Source organism: Primulina huaijiensis, chromosome 15 (genome assembly GCF_012295235.1).
Source record: "Primulina huaijiensis isolate GDHJ02 chromosome 15, ASM1229523v2, whole genome shotgun sequence".
NCBI lineage: Eukaryota > Viridiplantae > Streptophyta > Magnoliopsida > Lamiales > Gesneriaceae > Primulina > Primulina huaijiensis.
The window spans coordinates 4,400,650-4,421,504 of NC_133320.1; the positions used below are offsets into that span (position 1 = coordinate 4,400,650).

Consider the following 20,855-nt stretch of genomic DNA (forward strand, 5'->3'; position numbering starts at 1 on the left):
TGATCATTAGTAAATATCAAGATCACTTCAAAGTGATATATTTGGTGAAAATATAGGGAGAATTACAAATTTTGTCCGATATGATTTTTTTTTTATCTTTCGATATTTGACAATTTTGATCATTATTTATCGAGAGTATTGATATGATATTGTACATATCAACGTCATATCAATATCACATCAGAAAATGCTTAAAATTATATATAAGAAACTGTGAGCAATTCAAAAGCACAGGACAGAAGCTACAAACAAACAACAGTTCCATCACGAATGAAGAACCAAGCAAGAATTGGAGGAGGGAGGACATAAAATAAATTCTGATACATACCAGGTAAAAACTATTGTGAAACGGTCTCACGAATCGTATTTTGTGAGACGGATCTCTTTTTTGGGTTATCCATGAAAAAATATTACTTTTTATTATGAATATCGATAGGATTGATCCGTCTCACAGATAAAAATTCGTGAGACCGTCTCACAAAAAACCTACTATACATAGTAATTACAATATGAAAAGAAATATTTATCTCAAACACATAAGGTTTTTTGACCACGATCCACTGGATTATAGGAAAACATACGCAGATCCACTCCCCTTATATGGTATGTACTAAGCGAAACGTTGCAAAATGTGGTTGTGCTCTTGTTGACAATGAACTATCTGTGTCAATTAGCTGGATACTATCCTTAAGATATTATGGTAAGAGTAGATCAAATAGCTAATAGGGGACCCCAAATATTTTTCAAAAGAAACAATATATATTGGTTCGCACAAAAATACACATGTGACCCTTTTATCACCGTTGGATAATTACCAAAGAGTAAGACCAAATAAAATCTTGTATGCACGAATTTCTTTATTAGTCTGCCTCAATAATTTAAAAGACTTTTACCCTCGATTGTGATAAGCAAATATGTAAAATACATTATTTTCCTTGTGCCATCATTTCATAAGAATGGTAGGAGTGCCATCAAAATCAAAGATGGGAAAAGCTAGTTGCCCAATTAACACGAAATGTTGACAAATTTAGCGAAGGGAGCTTCATTGATTGCTTTAGTTGAATGGACACGGAAGGAAGTTGATTGTCAATTGTCATGGCTTCTTTTGGTAATTTTTGCTCCGACCTGGGCTCTCTATTTTGGAGAAGAAGAGGATTCTGGATTATCTTTGAAGTTTGAATCTATGGAAACAAAATACGAGCATCCATTGCTTTAGAAAAAAAAACATCAGAATGCGTCGATGAACACTTGAGCAGTGACAGTCTAATCCCATGTTCACTAAGCCATATAAATTTGGAGGAGATTAAAAACTGTGACAAAAATAAGGTTATAATGATATTTAACTTAATTTCCATACCTACAAAAAAAACTTATATCAAATATCGGCCAAACGTTCTCTCAATTTGAAAAAAGATGGAACCTTAAAATTACTGCCGATCTATAATCAAGTAGATTTCAACTTTGCGGATGTGGATGCGAGATGGGAGAGTGTTTTGTGTCCGACAAGCATCAAGAATATCCCCAGTATTCCAAGTGCTTTTAGTGTTGTGAACAGATCCAACTGCAAAAAATTGTGAAGTTAAATATGCTAGTTATAATCCCCAAAAAAGTTGAAAGAAAGAAAAAATATGCTGGTGAACAAATAATTACAAATTAAATTATTGTGTAAAATGCCTCAAGATGAGGCCAAACATACTTAAAAGAGGAAAAATAATAGAGGCAAACCTTGAACCAGAAGAATGCATAGAGTGATAGAACAGCTGCAATGCCCATATGGAAGAAAATGCCAAATGTTGCAGGAATACTTGACCTCGGTAAATTCTTCAGGTTGGTACGCAGGCAAAAGAGCTATGGAGATGTAAATGCAAGAAACATTAATCACAAAACATGAAGGGGACACAGAAAACAGTAAGAACTAAAAATGCGAACTGGAAGTGGAAATATAAAATTCGAAGTTACCCCAGCCAAGAAACCCAAAAATGGCAAGAGAACAAGACCCAAGAAAACAAGAGAAAGCTCTATAGGAGGACGCTTCTCTGGAGCCCTAAAAATGTGAGTTATTTCCGCCTTGGGCCCATATCTAGAGTATTGGTCAACAGATTGTGGAGGAGGCTGAGCTGCCTTTTCGGGTGCGTCTGGAAGATCTAATTCAATAAGTCCCAGAGGTTGGAAGAATGAGTTCTCCTGAAATAGATAAGAAAAGGAAATTAGTTCGACCATGGAATGGCATATGTAGGAACTATAGATGGGAGGGAATATCAGTGGTGCAAAACTTTCACTTCACGACATTTACCATGACAGAGTCACCAACTGTGAGTTGAATGTCATATTTTCCAGACAAATAATAAAACTTCTCAACCAGTCCCAAAAAATCCTACAAAACAGAACACGAAGTTATGGACGAGTTAGCCATTTGTAGAAATGGTTAGATGTTTCATGTGCCAACATTAATTCATGGATCTCAAAAATCCGTTTGAAGCTTCCGTAAATTATTTCACTCTAAAGTCTAAATTGCATCTAAATTTTTTTAAGCCGGCATATAAAATATAAATAGTGTCGCAGTACTAGAGAAGGTTAGGATGTGCTTACTAAAACAATCTCGAACTTTTTCCCGGAGTTGCTCACCACGAAGATATGCTCTACTCCACTGCCATGTCTTAGTGAGAGGAATGCCTGCTTAGAGAATGACAATCAAAACATAAAATACTAAACAAACAGTTTAAGGAACTACGTATTAGAGCACCAACCTGGTGAGGCTTGAAAGCATCCCCAGAAGGAGACGCCAAAGTAAAAGACAACCGCAGTTTCTGGAGATGGTTTGCATATAAAGAAATGGCACTCCCTCCAGATAAATCCAGCCTGAATCACAAAATATAGAACAAACTGAGCTGCTCTTAATTGCTTCCATAATGAATATAAAAAAATTCCAAAATTTGTATGATTATCAAGACTTCGAAAACTATAAGCCAAGAACCATGACATAGAACATATAAGATTGACAAAAAAAAGAATGATGGTGAAGGAAAAGAAGATAACTGCCAAGAAAAATCCTATGTGAGGGTTATGTACAATTAGAAAATAAGGAAAACATGGTACAACATTGACCAGGGGAAGAACAAAGTATGCAGAACAGAAGACAGAGAACCACGAGACAGGTAGTATATAGCAGAAGAAATAATCAGCAATATGAGAAAAGGATATAACAACATGAATGGTTTCAAAGGATGTACTTTTTGTGTGTTTCTACAGTCCCCAGATCACTGTCAAGCACTGCAATCTCTGCATTGTCGAATTGAACTACTCCTGTTAAATGTATAGGAACTTTCGTTCGCCCACCAGTTACATATGTTTTCTTATACTCTGGATCATCAAGTACAATCTACGAATTGAAAACAAAGAAAATCAGCACAAAACAGAAAAGAGGATTAACTTTAAATGATACACAGAGAACATGAAGAGGATGAGCATCAGGGAAAAAAAGGTAAGTACCTCAAAAGAAAAAACATAGTTCCCGATATCGATATTTGTTGGCAATGTTTCCAACACATGCATTCCACTGTCAGGGTCAAACTTGAGTTTCTGCATCATGGGAATCCAAGTGCTTCGATTGTTCAGGTATATTGGTAAATTGGTGTGTGCAGTTTTTCAAATGTCCTCAAAACAATACTGTGACTGAATAAGAAATATCGAGTAAAAGTAGAACCTGGTTAACGACAGAAGCATCTTTTGAACCTGAAACATAAATTTGCCTGAGGTTGACCGTCAGTGGCGGAGCAGCAGATCCCAAAACAGTGTTGACTCGCACCTACAAACATAAAGTAGCAGAGTAACGGACCAGACTTACATAGAACAAAAATTCAGAGATAGTATGAAGGCAATTTAAGTCGAAAATTTCAGCAAACATTTTACAAGTCTAAGTAACCTATTCTGTCGAGTAACAAACAATGGTCACATGATTGGAAGGTACAAAATTTTGATTTGAAGCATAAAACAAGTGCCAGATTTTACATCAACAAATGAAGTAAAATAAGTAACTCGTAAGGAGATATTTTATCAAACTGAAACAGAACCTCAACAAAAAAATTGATAAAAAATCAAAAGAGCAGACGAGACATTAGAAATATGCACCTTAAGCTGGTCTGCCCTTGTTACCGAAAGCACAGTTGCAGGAAGTGATAAAATCAAAGGAACAGATCCCCTGAAGAAAAGAGATAGATTTAGGATGGTAAATGGCTACACTTTCGTGTTGATGTACAAGTAGTTTCCTAGCAAAAATCAGGATTGCAGCTTGCAATTTTAAAATCAAACCGAGATCAAGAAAGAATTATTTTAGGGATATAGCACGATATAGGGGCATCATATGAGTACATAAAAGAAATAATAAAGCACAATAGTCACTGCAAAAAGGCTGGAAATTACTTGCCTAATTTTTTCCAAACAAGCCAAGGCATCAATTTGGTGATACAATTCTTTGGCACTGCCAGGAACACCAATGCCAAGGAAAAATTTTGCCAAACCCAAAATTTTCTCCCCTGGAAGCTGCAATCATCACGCCATTGGTTTTAAATTGTTACTAACTTATTAATAAAATAAAGAATGGTAGATAAAACATAGAATAGTATCATAGGTCCTAAACAACAGACATTTAAACTTTCGGAGGTGGCTTCAGCAAGAGCTGTAATCCCACGGACTACTGAAGAGGAGGCCGAAAGAGGGCCCTGCTCTCCACGTGCGCCAACAAGCTTTTCATCAAAGTAACAAGCCCCATCATCTAAATATAGTAAATTTACTCAAAAGTCAGTGACAGAAATAGCAAAATTGAATCACCGGCTGAGCATTCAGAAATAACCTGAGAAAAAGAGTCAGTTTGCTAATTGTTTTTGGTTTCTATAGACAAATTGGAATTGGAGGATAGGTTGGTGGTTTCAGATGAGAGACAGATCGAAGACTCTATTTTAAATTTCTTTAGTAATCTTTACAGAAGATCTGAAGGGGAGGGGAGTTGGATCATTGAGGGAGTGTATTGGAGTCCTATTCAAGAGAGGAGTTGGAAAGACCGTTTTCGGAGGAGTTAAAAAAATTAATCTTTGAGAGCGATGGATCGAAGGCTCCAGGGCCAGACGGTTTTATTATAGCTTTTTATCACGAATGTTGGGATACAGTCAAAGGAGAATTGATGAAAGTGTTCAACAAATTTTTTTAGGGAGATGTTAATGATATCACCAATGAAACATACATATGTCTAATCCCTTAAGAAACAAGATGCAGTTATGGCTAAGGATTTTAGGCCTATTAGTTTGATAACGAGACTCGATGAGATCATTGCTAAAGTCTTATAAAAAAGATTGAAGAAAGTTTTGAGTTCAACCATAGCAGAGAATCAATGTGCCTTCATTGAAGAGAGACAAATTTTGGACTGTTGTCTTGTAGCCAATGAAGTGGTTGAGGTGATGAGATATAAAAGAAAGAAAGTATTGCTGCCATTTAGTTTATACTGTTAAACAATGCTCACTGCTACATCGATCTCACATAACTAAAATGAAGCTTAGATCCAGAACTACTCCCAATACAAGCATAGGCATGTCATTTGGGCCAGAGAGAAGAAAAGAATCTAAATACATTTCAACCATGAACCAGAATCAAACTCTTAATTTTTAAGTAGGACAATTTGCCTCAGTCACACAATCTCATTGCCCCGTGGAGAAAAGAAGACGGCAATTCCAAAGTCAAATTTCAGCCAAAGCCATAATAAAGAACAGTGGTTTCTTCTTTGTCATCACAGTTGGTTTGAAAAAAATTGTTCAGACTTGTCATCAACGCATGCCAATGATCAGTTCAAATGCCAACGGTAAACAACAGATATTTTAAGGATATTTACCAGCAAATTTAAAAGTAATGCACGTAAAGAAACAGACATTAGACACCACAAAAACACATACCGTATCTTTCGATGCTATCAAAAAGTTTCACTATGTCATTTTTTAAATTAGCAACCTGGAATGAAAGTAGGCATAGATCAGGATACCAGAAACAGCTGACATGCAACTTCAAAAGATTTTGGATAGAGCAAAGTATAAGATACAATGAATGAGAAAAGACTCACAACAAAGGGCATAGTGATAAGTCATGATGGTTGCCTTAGCTCAAATACATGGTGTTTTAGGCAATGAAATAGTCCAAGGACACGGTTCGGATTTGATTGCATAAAATCGATAGAAAATTACAAGTTTGAGCCAGAAGCATTTAGATGAACATCAATAACATATCACCCAAATCTAGTGACGGGGAACAATCCAATGGGTTGAGTGAATTCTCAACAGGAAAAAAGAAAGCTCGATGAATTAAGAACCTCTGATATTAATTCATATCAATTACACAAGTAACTTTCACATTGCTTAAAATTTGTTGAACCAATATGTTCTAAGACAACAAACGAGACAGAAAAACATAAGGCTCACCAGAGAACGATCAATCTCAGAAGATGCTAACGAAATAACTCCGGCCAGGGTTTCAAGTGCTATCCCTATGTAAGTAAACCACAATAGGCACACAAAGACATTAAGAAGATGGTAAACCAACAGAAAAGTAGACAGGATTCAAAGCTGTAAGCTCAAAAGGATGAAACCAGCTGGCAACAAAATTTTGATTAGCAAACAAAGAAAATTTATGATCAAGAATGACCATAAAAAGAAACTTTTTCTTCAAAAAAGAAAGAAAAGAAAGGAAAACCAAGTCAGATATTATGGTGCCCGTCTAGACCGATTCTGAAATTCCGTTATGGTAAGTAATTACCAGCAGCATCAGTGCTAGAATCAGGATTGTTGGAATTATATCTCCATCTTCCATCACTCTGGCTGAGATCCTGCCAAGAATCCAGTATCGCTTAGGCCTTCAGACAATATAACATATATACACTTTTGTTATGAAAGCCATATTAAACTGAATAGTGATCTGCACAAATCCTCTATTCACCTTCAAAGAGCGAAAAATTTTATCAGCGTCTCTAAGATGAACGTCACTGTTGGAAGTTTGATCCTGCATATCAATTGAAAACATGATAAAACTCAGTAAGAGCAGATCAGTGATACAATGAAACATAAAGAATCGTAGCAAAGATTGACAGAAAAACAAATTACTCTCTATCATTCCCCGGAGAAGCACAGCAGATTAGTTAAAGTGAAATTGACAATTTGTGAAGATATTATAATAATAGGTTTACAGTGCAAGTATGTTTTTTGCTTTTTTCTCCTTAATCAATTTTCATTAAAAGTTGTAATATAATTGTAATAAAGAATGCTTAAATTTTTCACAAACTTATGAAGGGTATCCATCACCTTTACAAGCACTAAACTTCCTATGGAGTGGTAGAAATCGAGAAGCGATTTGGCATCATTTAAGTTATGGTCAAATCTAGATGCAATTTCCTGCAAAAATAGTAGACCCGAATGTGAGACACTAGATGACTACAAAATTTGAATAGAAACGAAACGATAGGAACAAGATTTACAATACCGCGAACATCTCGTCATTGAGCTCACATTTCAGTATGCCATTAACTCTTAAGGCATTGAACAGATCCTCTGAAGCTGAAGAAGTTGAACGAAGGGTTACAGCTACAGAAGCACAAGCAGAAGCCCTTACATCAGGCTTCTTTTCAATTCCAAAAACCTCCAATGTTCTTAATGCCTCATACATCATTTCCAGGCTAACAAATGGGTAAGCGGGATTAGCATCTATAAAACAGCAATTCATGTCTACCCTTACAAAAGAAACTTAAAAACTTTTGAAAAATAGTAATAATGTCAAGAAAAATTATAAAACACTACAAGCAATTAAAATAACATTACAGGATACTAGATATCAAGCATGATGCATAAATGCTCAAAATATCACAATAAATATCATTTCCAGCACCTATCACAAAGAATATGAAGAGTCTCAATCACATTCAGCTGAGTGAAACTGCTTATGATGTTGTAACTACCAGGGTAAAACCTCTTTTCCTCAACATAAGAAACACAAGTAAATACTTTCTCCAATTAAGTTGAGATGGAATCTCTAAACGTTATCAAATTATTTCAACCTTCATCCATCAGATTAAACGCCGATGTAAAATCAAATTATAGATGTGCTTAGGCGAAATCAAAGGAGGAAGAGGTGTATACCATAGTTGCAATATTGGTATCGGAACGGCTGTTCCATAACCTGAACATCAATGGCCGATTCACATTTCCAGTTTGGAAATGAATAATATCGGTATCGGAACGGCCGTTCCATAACCGGAACATCAATGGCCAATTCACATTTCCAATTTGGAAATGAAGGTGTTCTGGAGCGCATATAATATCTGTGATGACAGTGGAACGGCCGTTTTTTCAAGAACGGATCCGATTTTGTCTATAATCATAGAGGAACGGCCGATTTATCCCATTTTCCTAATTTTGGACTTTTCCGCCATGTCTATTGGGCGTTGAAGAAAGAGGTGTGTGGGAAAGAGAATGCATGCATGAGAGAGATGGAGCCAACTTTTTTTTTTCTTTTGGTTTTTTTTTTAGTTTTTAACAATTAAATGTTAATAATTTTGAAATATGGTATTTATTTAGAACATAATCAGTGATCAATTAATTACTTCAGAAATATAAAAATTGATTTTTATTTTTAATAAATGATTAAAATCATTATATTTTATTTTTATAAATATTTAATTCTATATCATGTCAATTTTTTTAGTTCATATTTCATAATTATAATATTGGAGAAAATGTATCTTACAAAGCTTTTACTCAACTAAATTTTCTTTAAAAAACATTGATTTATTAAAATTGATATTGAATGTTTAATAGAACGTGATTGCGTGAGTAAACTAGTTTTAATATTTTAAGATGATAATATATTATGTGTTTTGGAAGATTTTATATATTGATGTATTAATCTTTAATGATCCATATGTTTTATATTTATTAATATTCATATAAACTGTGCACGTTTTCAGAGTTCTACTAATTTTCTAATATTTTAAAATTTAAAAAAATCCGCTCAGCCACATTTTCGTTAAATGATATTGGAACTGAAACGGTACTCTCCACGACTAGCCCCACGACGGCCAACCGTGATGTATGGTTATAAACTTGGGTTCTAAAAGGTGATATGAGTTTTACAATTAAGAAAAGTCGTAGAAATTTGATTTCTTTTCAACTTGATGGCTGAAATTTTCCTCCTCTACCCCGCGTAAAACCCTATCTGAGCTCATCGGAAACCAAAATAAACATTCAAACGGCCCCAGTTTTTGTTCAGATCACGAAAAACTAATCCCGCAAATGCTCAAGAAAACATATGCAATTGCAAACGCTCATACAAAATTACCATACGCCCTAGAAAAAGTAGCAATTTAAAAAAATTAGAATCTACCTTCCAAAAGATCCGTCGGATGGGTAAAACAGCTCCAATGCAGCAGATCGATGGGAATCGGACACCGGATTAAAGACTGCCGATTCACACATCGAAAGTAATATCAACGATGCTAAAACTAGAAACCCTAATTTCCCTGCCATTTTAGGACCAAATTTTGTTTATGGCGGAGAGATTTTTCGAGCCTGTGCTCAGTGACTAAAGTCCAAGGAGAGAGTGTGGAGGTTTATGGGATTATGGTCAACGGAGATTTATGCGAATTTCCAAATTTGACACGTGTCAGCAGCAGGTCGATTGACCAACCCGGCCCATGTCTTATTGGGCTAGTTTTTACAATATTTAACAGATATTTTAGAACCCAGAATGATAAATACTAGAAGTATACAGAAATTTGGCTAAAATATTATTAATTAGATTTTAAATTAATTTCTTTTTTGATCAAATTTAGTTTTAGATATAATTATGTCAGTGAATGTAAACATGATTTTACACACACACACACACACACTAGTGAATTATGTATACAATGTTGTGTGTGTAAAATAATTATCATAATTCGTATAAGCACAAGAACTAATGTGAAACGGTCTCACAGAACAATTTTATGATACGAATCTCTTATTTGGATAACTCACGAAAAAATATATTTTTTTATGTTAAAAGTATTATTTTTATTGTAAATATGAAAATGGTAAAACCGTCTCACAGATCACATGAGACATACTCAAATATAAATGAAGTGAAAATATTTTTTATTTAATCAAACACTTAATTGTATGACTTTTTCTCTAATCTATAATTATAAAAGCACGTGAGAGTCAAACACACACACATATATATATAGATTTATTTTCGAAATATGTTCTTTTCACTACCAAATTATGTCCTAGAATTCGTCAGATAAAAGATATTTATGCATTCTTATGATTGTGGTTTACGTAATTTCTGGATTCTTCTACTATTACTACTAATAATGATAACTTGGGGTGTTGAATCTAGTTTTTCTTCTTGGTTACAAGAAAGTGTTTTTTCGGATTTAATAGGACAATGGATGTTTATCCTTAAATAAAAACATACACCGGTACCATCTCGTTGAACAACCATACATTATACACTACTCTGAGTTGGTATTGATCAATCTGTGACTAATATTGTCGCGCAAAAATTATATGTGTCTTTTTAATTTATATATTAATATATAGATATCAAATAATTTAAAACTCTAATCTTGTGTAGAAATTGAGTCGAATATTAGAGAAATCAAATATGTATAATCAGCTAAATGTTTCATCTTTTGTATTAAACGGTCACAAAGTATATGCGTCTACAGATAATCCTACAACAATAAACATAGTAATTTTATGACACTGTATAAGAATGACTCAATTTAATCCATCCACACATTAGCCATATCCAAAAAAGTCGTGATTTGTCCAATGCTGGAGATCTTCTAGCAAATAAACAACTATATCTTTGTTCCTCATCTGCAAGGGCGAGTATTGCCATGCAACTAAATATCTACAAGGAAAAACAGACACAAATATATCAGTCCGGATCCATATCATTGAGGATGAAAATATCATCACATAACGGATACCAGGCAAGAAAATGACCAAACCATCGCTAAAGCAATCGACTGCCTTTACTCGAAAGCAAGCTAAAATAGTGCGACCACACTCAGGCTTAGTTTGGATGTTGGCAAAGAAAAGAAAGGAAGGGAGAAGGGAGAAAAAAAGAAGATGATTTTTTGGTTTCCTTCCATTTCTTCCCACACTTGGAAGGAAATTTTTGTTCTAAATCTCTTAACAAATTTTCCTTCCTTTCCTTCCACTAAAACCTCCCAAACAACCAAATTTTTTAAATTCCCTTTCCTTTCCCCTTCTTTGCCTTCCAAATCACAACTCCCTACAAAGCTTTGATCCAGATCACCAGATGTTCCAAAAACCAATTAGACACACTCAAACCAAATATTTCCATCAATATTCAGTAAATCTTCAACTTCAACAGCACCAACGAATAAAAGACACCCCACGCATACAAGGCAACTATAAACATATAGACACACATTCATGACATATACAAGCTCATATCTTATGCTCTGAGAAAATGACAGCAGATCGATAACAAGCCCTAAAACTTGAATTATTCTAGTTGAGAATCAGTTAAATAAATTAGAGTGTAAATATCATCAGCCAAATAAATATTGTGTATCATTAACAGAATGATATCACAAAATAAAAAGATTAACCCACTAGTGAGTAAAATAAATTAAAGCGCAAATATCATCAGCCCAATAAATATTGTGTATCATTACCAGAATGCTTTGTATCACAAAATAAAAAGATTAACCCACTAATGATCGACGTTCTAGGGGTAAATAGCCACACCTAAGTGATCCAGAGATGGTCACTTAATGTAGCTTATTCAAAAACATGCAAAACAAAAACTCGTCATGCGAGATTACAAAATTCTTTTCCGAAATCGAGAAGTAGCTTCGTTGGTTAGAAAAATCAAAATGAATCCTCTCTTACCTATAAAAGAATACAAAGTTAATCCAATTGAAACTGACACTATGTGCTGCAAGTAAAGTACTAGGTTCAAGTGCAAGTACATTTACTGTTATCTTTCTCATTAATCACGCATTTCTTGGTTAAAAAGGTAATACAATGGTAAATGCAGATCGCTCAATTTTCTAACAAGTCAACGAATGAAAGATACTCATTGCTTGAAGAAAACCAGTGTTGTAAATGGCGGGAGGAGGGGTTGTCAGTGACCGCCTACTGCCTAGGCAGTTTTTCTATCAAGTCAACAAATGAACGATATTCAAAAACCAAACTTCCTACAGCATAGTAGAAATCAAGAGATTTGGCATCATTTACACTATTATCATCAACTCTAGGTGATATTTCATGCAGAAATTGCAAAAAGGGCCTAGTTTTGGACAGTACAAGATTAAAAAAATAAATAAATAATTGACAGGAACAAGATTTATAATACCGCAAATGCCTCATCATCAAACTCACACTCCACTGTGTCATCAAGTTATGGCATTGAATATATATTGTGAAAGTGAAGAAGTGTCAGCTAAAGATGCATGAGCGGAAGTCCTTGCATACCATTCAGCTTCTTTTAAATTCCAGAAACATTCGATATTCTTAATGCTTCATACTTCTCTTCCGGACTTACGAAAGAGCAAGTAAAGTGAGTTGTGCAACAATCTAATAACTTGGCTTCAGGTTAAGCTTCTCAACATAAGTTAAAAATTACAGGACAATAGCAATAGAATCATGTAATGGTAAAAGAAGGGAAAATTGCAAACAATTAAAATAAAATGAACTGACCGTAGATATCAAGCATGATGCATAAATGAAAACCATCTATCTGTCTCCCTATACTCTGTTTTTCTATATTAATATAATTTCGTTTAAAAAAAAACCATCTAGCTATAAAAACATCACCTCCAGCATTTATACAAAGATTAGAAGTCTGGATTACATTCCACTATGCTGAACTGCTGAAGTAAGTATTAACTACCAGGGTAATACCCCTTTTTCTTCACAATAAATAATAAAAGTTATTAATTTCTCAATATATTTAAGATAGTATTTTTCAATGATATGAACTTATTTCAACCTTTGGGGTGAACTTGGTATTCACATCAATCAGATTCCTTCTCCGGTAATCGAACTGTAACCGGTCTTTCGATATCATTCCAGGCACAATAAAAATATAGATGCCTTGAGGCTTAATCAGAGGGAGATGGTACCCATGAAATTTGGGTCCTATAAGGTGTTACACGTAAGAAAAGTTGTAGAAATTTGAGCATTTTCCATTTGAAAGGTGAAACTTTCCTATAAGAACCCTACTAAAACCACGTCTCAACTCATGGGAAACCAAGATAAACATTCACCCAGTCCAATCTTGTTGAGTCACGAAAAAAGAAAAAGAAATAGACAAAACAATCCCTTAAATGGTCATACTCTCTAGAAAAAAATAATGCTTAATTAAGGGTTAAAAGTCCACCTTCCAAAAGATAAATCATGTGGGGACAATATCTCCAATGCAGCAGATTGATGGGAATCGGATACTGGATTGAAGTTCACAAATTTTTTATTTTCGAGTATATCTACATTTCATGCACCAGCAAAAACAAGAAACAGTAGACCAATTTCCCAAAATGTCATTGATCTTGGTACTCTGGCTTCAGAACCCAATTAGATCCATTCGGGTTTTTCTCCAAAATAGCTATTTCCTTTAAAAGATTCTTGAACAGGGGCAGATCTTTAGAAGGTATCCTAAGTTTGAATTGATCCACAATGCTGGCTGAATCTATCCTCCCACCTTTTTGCTGAATAAAGGTACATATTTGACGTATCAAAACTTCTGGCTGTACAATCAAGCTGTTTGATGATCTAGAAGTCCCATTACTTGAAGATTGTTCTCTTCGCGTTGTCGATGAAGCCAACCTAATTTGATGTTCGATTCCGTCATTGATGGCTTGTTCTCGGTTTCCTTTAATCTTCTCTAGCAACTCTACCGACGACAATGCTTTTCCAGACAATGCTCCAGCAACAAAACCATTTAGCCTGCTTGATTCTGTATTAGAGGCTTCTTCTTCTGTCGCCTTTGAGGCACTCACTAATCGGGAATTAACAGTAGAGCCAAATTTTCCTTTCGAAGACAATGGAGCGCCAGCTGAACCTGATTTGCCGGTCCAAGTTGGAACAGTTATACTATCCAGGCTTCGTAGTATTCTGGACTGGCGTAGAGCTTCTGAGGCTCTTCGTGCAACTTGAGCAGCATGTGCCTCGAGTTTTATCTTCTCTTCGTCGTGGGCATTCATTATCACGTCATGGTTGATGGCACTCTGGAAAATAAAAAAAGTAAAGAAAATACTCGAGCATCTATGCAACAATCGATTGATTGATTTCATATTATACATTGTTTCAAGGCAAAACTGGAGGACAACAATAAGGGCAAGATGTCCCAATAAACCTTCAACAACTCATAAATATATCAACATAATACATGAAATAAGTAAGTGGGAACTTACGTGAATACCATGAGCATCGAAGAGGCTCATCAAAATACTCGTTTCATCATCTGTCTTCCTACGGTTGTGATCACCACTCCCTTCTCCCATTCCATTGCTAACTGAATCGTGTCCTCTGTCAATTGGCGAACCATCAGTATTTGATTTTAGTTCTATGAGCTTGGATCTATTGAGCTTTTGGTTCTCAGCCCCAATGGCATTTATTTCTTCCGCTAACTGGCTGAAAATGGTGGACGTTTCAGTGGAATCACGCTCTTCATCATCATTCAATGTGAAAAGATCCTTCATATCGCGAGACTTGAAGAATCTTCTCTGCTGAGGATTCTGTAATATCTTATTGGTCAGGAAATGTTTGTAGATCTGCCGGTGATACACCTTCTCTTCAATCGTTCCACGGGTAATTAGTCTATAAACTGTTACATCCTTCTTTTGACCAATACGCCAAGCGCGCTCCCGAGCCTGACTTAAACCATAATTATGATTAACAATATAGTTGGTTGCATGTACTTCAACCAAAAATAACTTCCAGATTAGCTCCAAGATATCAGTTTCAAAATATGCATAAAAGTGACTTTCCTTTCCAACCAATATCTATGCTGATTTAAAAAATAAATAAAAATTAAATTGAGAACCTGCCAAGAAGCAGACCTGCATATCAGTTGATGGATTCCAGTCAGGGTCAAAAATAATCACCCTGTTGGCACCAGTTAAATTTGTTCCTAGACCACCAACCTTGGTTGTCAAGATAAAAATGAAAACATCGTCCGAATTGTTAAACTCATCAATCAAAGTCATTCTTTGTTGTACAGGAGTAAGACCATCCATTCTCCTGTAATTGTAGCCATCGGCCGTCAAAAAATTCTCAAGAATATCAAGTATCTGTTGAGTTTGTGCAAAAAGAAGAACACGGTGTCCCTGCTCCTTCCACAGTTTAAGCACTTGAGCAACGACTTTCATTTTTGCACTGCGCTTGGGATTCCCATAATCTGGATTCGTGTGACAATGTTCTCTCTCAAGAAGGTCGGGATGGTTGCAAATTTTACGCATCACATCAATTCCGTATAGAGAGTTTCTGCTTCCGTCAAAAATTTCCTCAACTTCAGAACTAGCAAGAAATGCACGGTATATAGATCGCTGCTCTGGAGTAAGGCTGCAGAAGAGGACATGCTCGGTCTTCTTTGGAAGCTGAGCATCTACATCAGCCTTCATTCGCCGGAGGAGGTAAGGCATGACCAGATCACGTAGGACGACAGCACATCTGCATGAACAAGATTTAGCCAAGAAAATAAAAGGCAAAACATAGTATACATTTAAAAATTATACAGAGCGAACCAACTCTGTCATGCTACCACCAAATCATAGACAAAGATCTCACAACACAGTAATTGCACCTGTAAGCAGTGGATACTTGTAAAGGAGTTGCATTAGCATATCCACCTACAGATATTGGAACTGCGAATTCAGCCTCAAACACGGGCAGGACACCCAGCTTTCCAGGGAAGACAAAATCAAACAATGACCACAATTCAGACAGTTTGTTCTGAATTGGCGCACCTGTCATTATTATACGATGAACAGTCTGCAATTGTTTGCAAACAAGAGTTACTTCTGCATTTGGATTCCGAATCCGATGTCCTTCGTCGAGAACTGCATATCCCCATTCAATATCAAGCAACTTGTCGCCTAGAAGACGAAGTTGCTCATAAGAGGTTATCAGCAAGCCAGATTCTGATCTCAAGACACGATTTATCAAAGAATCCCATTTTTTGGTACTTTTTGAATATGCTTTTTCTTCCCTCTCAGTGTCCTGCGAAACTTCACTGTCATAATCACTATCATACGATTTGATTGGCTTTTTAATACTAGACTTTTCCTTAGCTGAATCATGCAACAACTCAACGTGAAAGCCTGGATACCATCTCCTAGCTTCTCTCTTCCATTGCTGCAAGAGTGTGACTGGACAGATAACAATGCTTGGTTTGTATAAGCCACTGAAATGCAACGATCCCAGAAAAGATAAAACCTGTACAGTTTTGCCAAGACCCATCTCATCCCCGATAATGCCACCGACTTTTTGACAGTGAAGTTCCCATAACCATTGTACACCAATCTTCTGATAGTCGAATAGTTCACTAAAAATTGTTTCTGGGATCTTTAAGCCCCCCTCAAGTGTCACAAATGAAGGCCCTTCATCATCCACTTCATCATTAACAAATTTAGGTTCTTCATTGCTTGAGATCTCAGTATCTTCATTATATACAAAAGTTTGGTTCTCAGAAAGCCAGTAAGTCAGAGAGAAACGATACGACATGACAATTAGACGTGAGCATTGCCGGGAAAAAAAAATTCATTAGGCATTAACAATAGGTAAACCTATGGATGACAAACAGACGCAAACTTCTGAAAGATCAAAAAGAAAAAATTCATTGATTTTGTTTTTTCGATTTGGGATAGTCATCTAATTGATTGATAAGCCTTGCATTTCAGAACTAAACACCAGAACCTGCTTCGGACAAAAATAAGTGACACTATAGGCAAGTCTGACAACTACTATCCCAATAAAATATAAGCAACGCCTAGAAAAGGTAGAAAGACGAAGGCTGCATTTTTACAAACGGTTTCCCCAGAGAGAAGTCTTTTAAACAAACGAAAATAAGACACAATGAAACACTTCATAGTGATTCAAAAAAAACAGCAGATAACATGTTCTTAGAATCTTGGAAATTGGAATACCACCTTCTTGTAAGATTTTGTCATCACGAGGAGTCATCTTCTTCCATTTCTTCCCTGGTTGAGGCCTTCTCTTCTTTTTTGTGTCTTTATCCTTTTTAGTTCCAATCTCTAAAGGCCGAGGGACCTTCAAGGGCTTTCTCAGTCTTTGAAAAGGATGGCTTGGTGCATCAAGTCTTGGTAGCATTTCAGGATCAAGTAAAATTGATGTCGGGCGAGCTCGCGCAGCCTCTGACATTGACCGAACCGCTCTAGCTATGCTGGATGAAGCAAGAACATTATTTTCTTCCATATTCTCATTTGTTTTCTGTCTGTTGGATGACCCTGGCTCTTGGATGCGACGTTCAAATCCTTTGAGCTTGTGAAAGGGTGTCAAAAGTCCCTTACGAATTGACTCGTCTCTTTCCTAGAACAAGCACAATTGGACCAATTTATCAACAAACATTTAGTGATTTTCTTGGACTATGTTATAAATAAACAAAATCACTCACAGTTTCCACAAATCCAGAAGTTGCTGTGGTCAAGACTGTTTCAAAATCATCATCTTCGACGAATGAAACAGATTCAAGTCTTTTGTTCTTATCCTTACTTGTTTCGACAACTTCTTTCAACAGTTGCTTTGATTTAGAATCATCCTTGACGAGATCTCTTATCAGCTTGGAGTGCAGGTTATCCTTTGAAAAAACTGAAACATCGTTCTGAAGCTGAGCCCTAGTTTTGATCAAGCTTTCTAGTCGGTCAGCAGCAAGAGCATGCTGCAGCATCAAACTATCTGGGGATGCCTGGTACACTTCATCAAACTCTAAGTTCCTATGCTTTTTTCTAATATCCCCATCAAAAGATGGATCCTCTTTTCTTTTAGAATTCTTAAACTGCTCCACAGCAGATGTGACGGCACCTATTTCAAGTTCAACAGCTCTCAGTTTTTTGAGATTAGCAGAAAATCCTTTGTCGTTCTTTGATTCAACATGAGCTTCCACCTCTCTATTCCCTCCAGCTTCATTACCATCTGCCACGTCTTTCCTTGCCTGTTGATGAAAAGAAATCCACTGTTTAGCAAGAATACAACTAAGACATGTTCAAACTATGCACAACAGTTCAAGTTACAGATTTATCAGCTGGACTCGTAAGCCCAACTCTCTAGCAACAATTTCTAGTCAACAATCAAAACACAAGAGGAGACATGACAGAAAACGAAATTACAGAATAACATCTAGTTCTGATTAGCAGACAGCCAAATACATGTAATGCATTTTGACGAGAAAGCTAAAGTTGTTCAGAGTTATAACCTTTTCCAAAATGGCCCGCTCAATGTCTTCAGGATTTGCAGATGTAACACCTAAAGCGCTCAGCAAGACCCTATCTTCTTGTTCTTCTGCTTCCATGGAACTGACTCCTGTCACCAAATTGTCGGCTGCCCAGACAATATTATTCTTCTGTTAGTCACCACAATGACTATATACCTTGTTCACGTCAGCATTCATCAAATTCATGTATTCAAACATTTCGACTTCTATATATTATACAATTTATATTTCAACAAACACAGAGCAAACTGCTGCCTCCGAAGATTATAAATAAATGCTATAAAAATCAAACTTTTTTCCTAATACCACTCTTAAAGTTTTTCTAAATGAACCATGATATAATTTCCTGAACAACGGACAAGTAAAGCAAACTTTTTACAGCGTTTTCTCCTCAAATCACACAGTAGAGATACAAATACTTAATTCAGCGATTCGCCGACAATATACATTATGCCACGTTCTCATGCGAATACAGATGTATACGTGATTTAGGGATTCTGATTTCACTAAGGTTCAGCCCACAGCACCGCGAGTAATCGAACTCCGATTCACTGACGATGCATCGAATCCCACCCCAAGTTTTGGGCTAAATGCTCCTTTTTTCGGGCGATTGATTGATTACTTGTGCGAGCGATCGAATCTTCGGGAGAGCTTAGAGCCTGAGAGTTTGTCAAACTGCGATTATATTGTATCAATTTGCGCGCATGGCAATGTCCAGTTGCTTGGCAAGTACGATTTTAAGAATTAATTTCTATAATATATTTTTATTATAAAATATTTTATAAATTATATTAAATTTTGCTTTAAATGAGTTGACAAATAACGGATATTAGTTCACCGACGCACGCGTTGCGTGCTTGTATAATATTTTTTATAATTTATTTAGTTTATATTTAAATGAGGATCAAAATATAATTATAAAAAATAGTAAGGGACTACATTGTAATTTTGATTTGTAAATTAAAAAATAAAAAAATAAAAGAATTAAAAAATAATATCAGTAAGAATTGTACCTATAACTTAATTTCTAATTTCTAAGAAACAATGACTCTGTCCGTTGAATTACATATAACTTACATTAAAGTTTTAAAATTTTATTAATATATATAATTATTAAAACAGACCATGACACTAAAGTTAGTTACTCTAAGTGTCTCAAACTTAATATAATAGTATAGATAATGGTGGTCTCCGTAATAAATTGTGGTAAATAATTATTTTAATTAATTTTGAAAGTTTAAAAATATAAATTTTTATTTTAAAAATATAATTTAGGAAAATAAAAATTTCCTTCGTTAAAAGATATTTATTATATATTTTAAAAGTACCAAATTTAATATTTTTGAAGAGAAGTTTATTTTAGCCACTGTATTTTAAAAATTAACATTATTTAAAAAAATAGTTATTTTAGATACTATATAATTGGTGACCCAAGTATTTATTAAAGGGAATTTAACTAATTAATTAATTGAGTATATAAATATATGTAGTTAAAAATTATAACGTAGTTATTCTGAAAATACATTCATTTTAGAGTTTATATCAGTTAATCAATATATATACAATTCTATTATATATATACATATTATACACACACACACACACACATATATATATATATATGTATGTATGTATGTATGTATGTATGTATGTATGTATTAAGCTTGAGACATTACAAGTAACTAATTTTTTATATTATTGTCTATATTTTGATAAACCAAAAATAATTTTTTCTAAATTATAAAACATTTTTATTTTTTTGGAGGAGGTGATTGCTGTGAAAAAGAAAAAAAAATCTTAAAATGACTAGATCTAAAATTTGTCTCTCCGACTCCACCAAAATCTTTCTCCTGAAGAGTCACATATGTAATACGTTTTGATTAACAATCATTCAATTCATATTCTTTATTGTAACTCGATTTTGTTTTATCCTTCATATTATTTACAAAATCCGAAATTTCACCAAGTTTTATGTGTTTTTCCTTCAATGTTCATAGATCATTCAACAGTTTTTAGATTTTGTACTCGTTTTGCGATCGGGAATGATTCATGCTTATTTTTCGACTATTTAGTTTATATTTTCCCTCATATTTTATTTTGACTGTGGGTTCTATTCGCATTATTCTTTTTCGTTTTTCCGACATTTTATCGTCGATTAACCAATGCAATCTTTTTCTTTATTACTTATAATATATTGTTGAGTACACTAAACCAAGATCTGTCCCCTGCACCAAGTCCCAAGTTTAGGACGAGATCTCGGGTTCAAGACCCAATTATAAAAAATATCCCCTATCCCAACTAAAAAAAATTATCTAAGGTATCACGGTGTAATTAATAAAAAAATTATTATCGCTCAA

The 20,855-nt window shown here is 35.0% G+C and overlaps 2 protein-coding genes across 12 annotated transcripts; both read right to left on the bottom strand.

Annotated features, from left to right (window-relative positions):
- Positions 1–874: 874 nt before the first annotated feature.
- Positions 875–9,631, bottom strand: LOC140959498 (dolichyl-diphosphooligosaccharide--protein glycosyltransferase subunit 2-like). Of its 6 annotated transcripts, XR_012172001.1 has the most exons (21): positions 9,409–9,631; positions 7,513–7,705; positions 7,335–7,424; positions 6,973–7,035; positions 6,793–6,862; positions 6,459–6,523; positions 5,940–5,994; positions 4,644–4,771; positions 4,424–4,539; positions 4,129–4,198; positions 3,704–3,805; positions 3,490–3,579; positions 3,231–3,379; positions 2,748–2,859; positions 2,590–2,673; positions 2,294–2,374; positions 1,960–2,184; positions 1,726–1,848; positions 1,421–1,561; positions 1,249–1,278; positions 875–1,130 (listed from the first exon to the last, which is right to left on the bottom strand). XR_012172001.1 is itself a non-coding variant. In XM_073417363.1 (20 exons), exons 1-19 carry the CDS (start codon positions 9,549–9,551, stop codon positions 1,445–1,447), a joined length of 2,076 nt encoding a protein of 691 aa, XP_073273464.1. In that variant the 5' UTR covers positions 9,552–9,631; the 3' UTR covers positions 875–1,132; positions 1,421–1,444. The 6 variants fall into 6 exon arrangements, 5 of the variants coding, with proteins under 5 accessions (XP_073273464.1, XP_073273462.1, XP_073273463.1 ...); XM_073417363.1 differs by lacking the exon at positions 1,249–1,278 and having other exon boundaries at positions 875–1,132; XM_073417361.1 differs by lacking the exon at positions 1,249–1,278 and having other exon boundaries at positions 875–1,181.
- Positions 9,632–10,686: 1,055 nt separating this feature from the next.
- LOC140959668 (protein CHROMATIN REMODELING 8) lies at positions 10,687–19,172 on the bottom strand. Of its 6 annotated transcripts, none has more exons than XR_012172039.1 (8): positions 18,481–19,172; positions 17,683–18,219; positions 17,198–17,597; positions 15,853–16,708; positions 15,110–15,719; positions 14,462–14,920; positions 13,432–14,275; positions 10,687–13,190 (listed from the first exon to the last, which is right to left on the bottom strand). XR_012172039.1 is itself a non-coding variant. In XM_073417612.1 (8 exons), the coding sequence occupies exons 2-8, from the start codon at positions 18,574–18,576 to the stop codon at positions 13,589–13,591; spliced, it is 3,645 nt and encodes a 1,214-aa protein (XP_073273713.1). In that variant the 5' UTR covers positions 18,577–18,605; positions 18,982–19,172; the 3' UTR covers positions 10,687–13,588. The 6 variants fall into 6 exon arrangements, 2 of the variants coding, with proteins under 2 accessions (XP_073273713.1, XP_073273714.1); XM_073417612.1 differs by having other exon boundaries at positions 10,687–14,275; positions 18,481–18,605; positions 18,982–19,172; XM_073417613.1 differs by having other exon boundaries at positions 10,687–14,275; positions 18,481–18,605; positions 18,946–19,172.
- Between the last annotated feature and the right edge of the window lie 1,683 nt (positions 19,173–20,855).

Bases quoted from the DNA above. Each gene is read 5' to 3' on its own strand.
- LOC140959668 (XM_073417612.1), bottom strand. From the start codon at position 18,576: ATGGAAGCAGAAGAACAAGAAGATAGGGTCTTGCTGAGCGCTTTAGGT. The intron at 18,220-18,480 runs GTTATAACTCTG...TTTCATCAACAG, and splicing joins AGCGGGCCATTTTGGAAAAG to GCAAGGAAAGACGTGGCAGA. The intron at 17,598-17,682 runs GTGAGTGATTTT...TGCTTGTTCTAG, and splicing joins CTTCTGGATTTGTGGAAACT to GAAAGAGACGAGTCAATTCG.
- LOC140959498 (XM_073417363.1), bottom strand. From the start codon at position 9,551: ATGGCAGGGAAATTAGGGTTTCTAGTTTTAGCATCGTTGATATTACTT. The intron at 6,524-6,792 runs GTAATTACTTAC...TTACTTACATAG, and splicing joins TTCTAGCACTGATGCTGCTG to GGATAGCACTTGAAACCCTG. The intron at 1,849-1,959 runs GTAACTTCGAAT...ACATCTCCATAG, and splicing joins TTTTGGGTTTCTTGGCTGGG to CTCTTTTGCCTGCGTACCAA.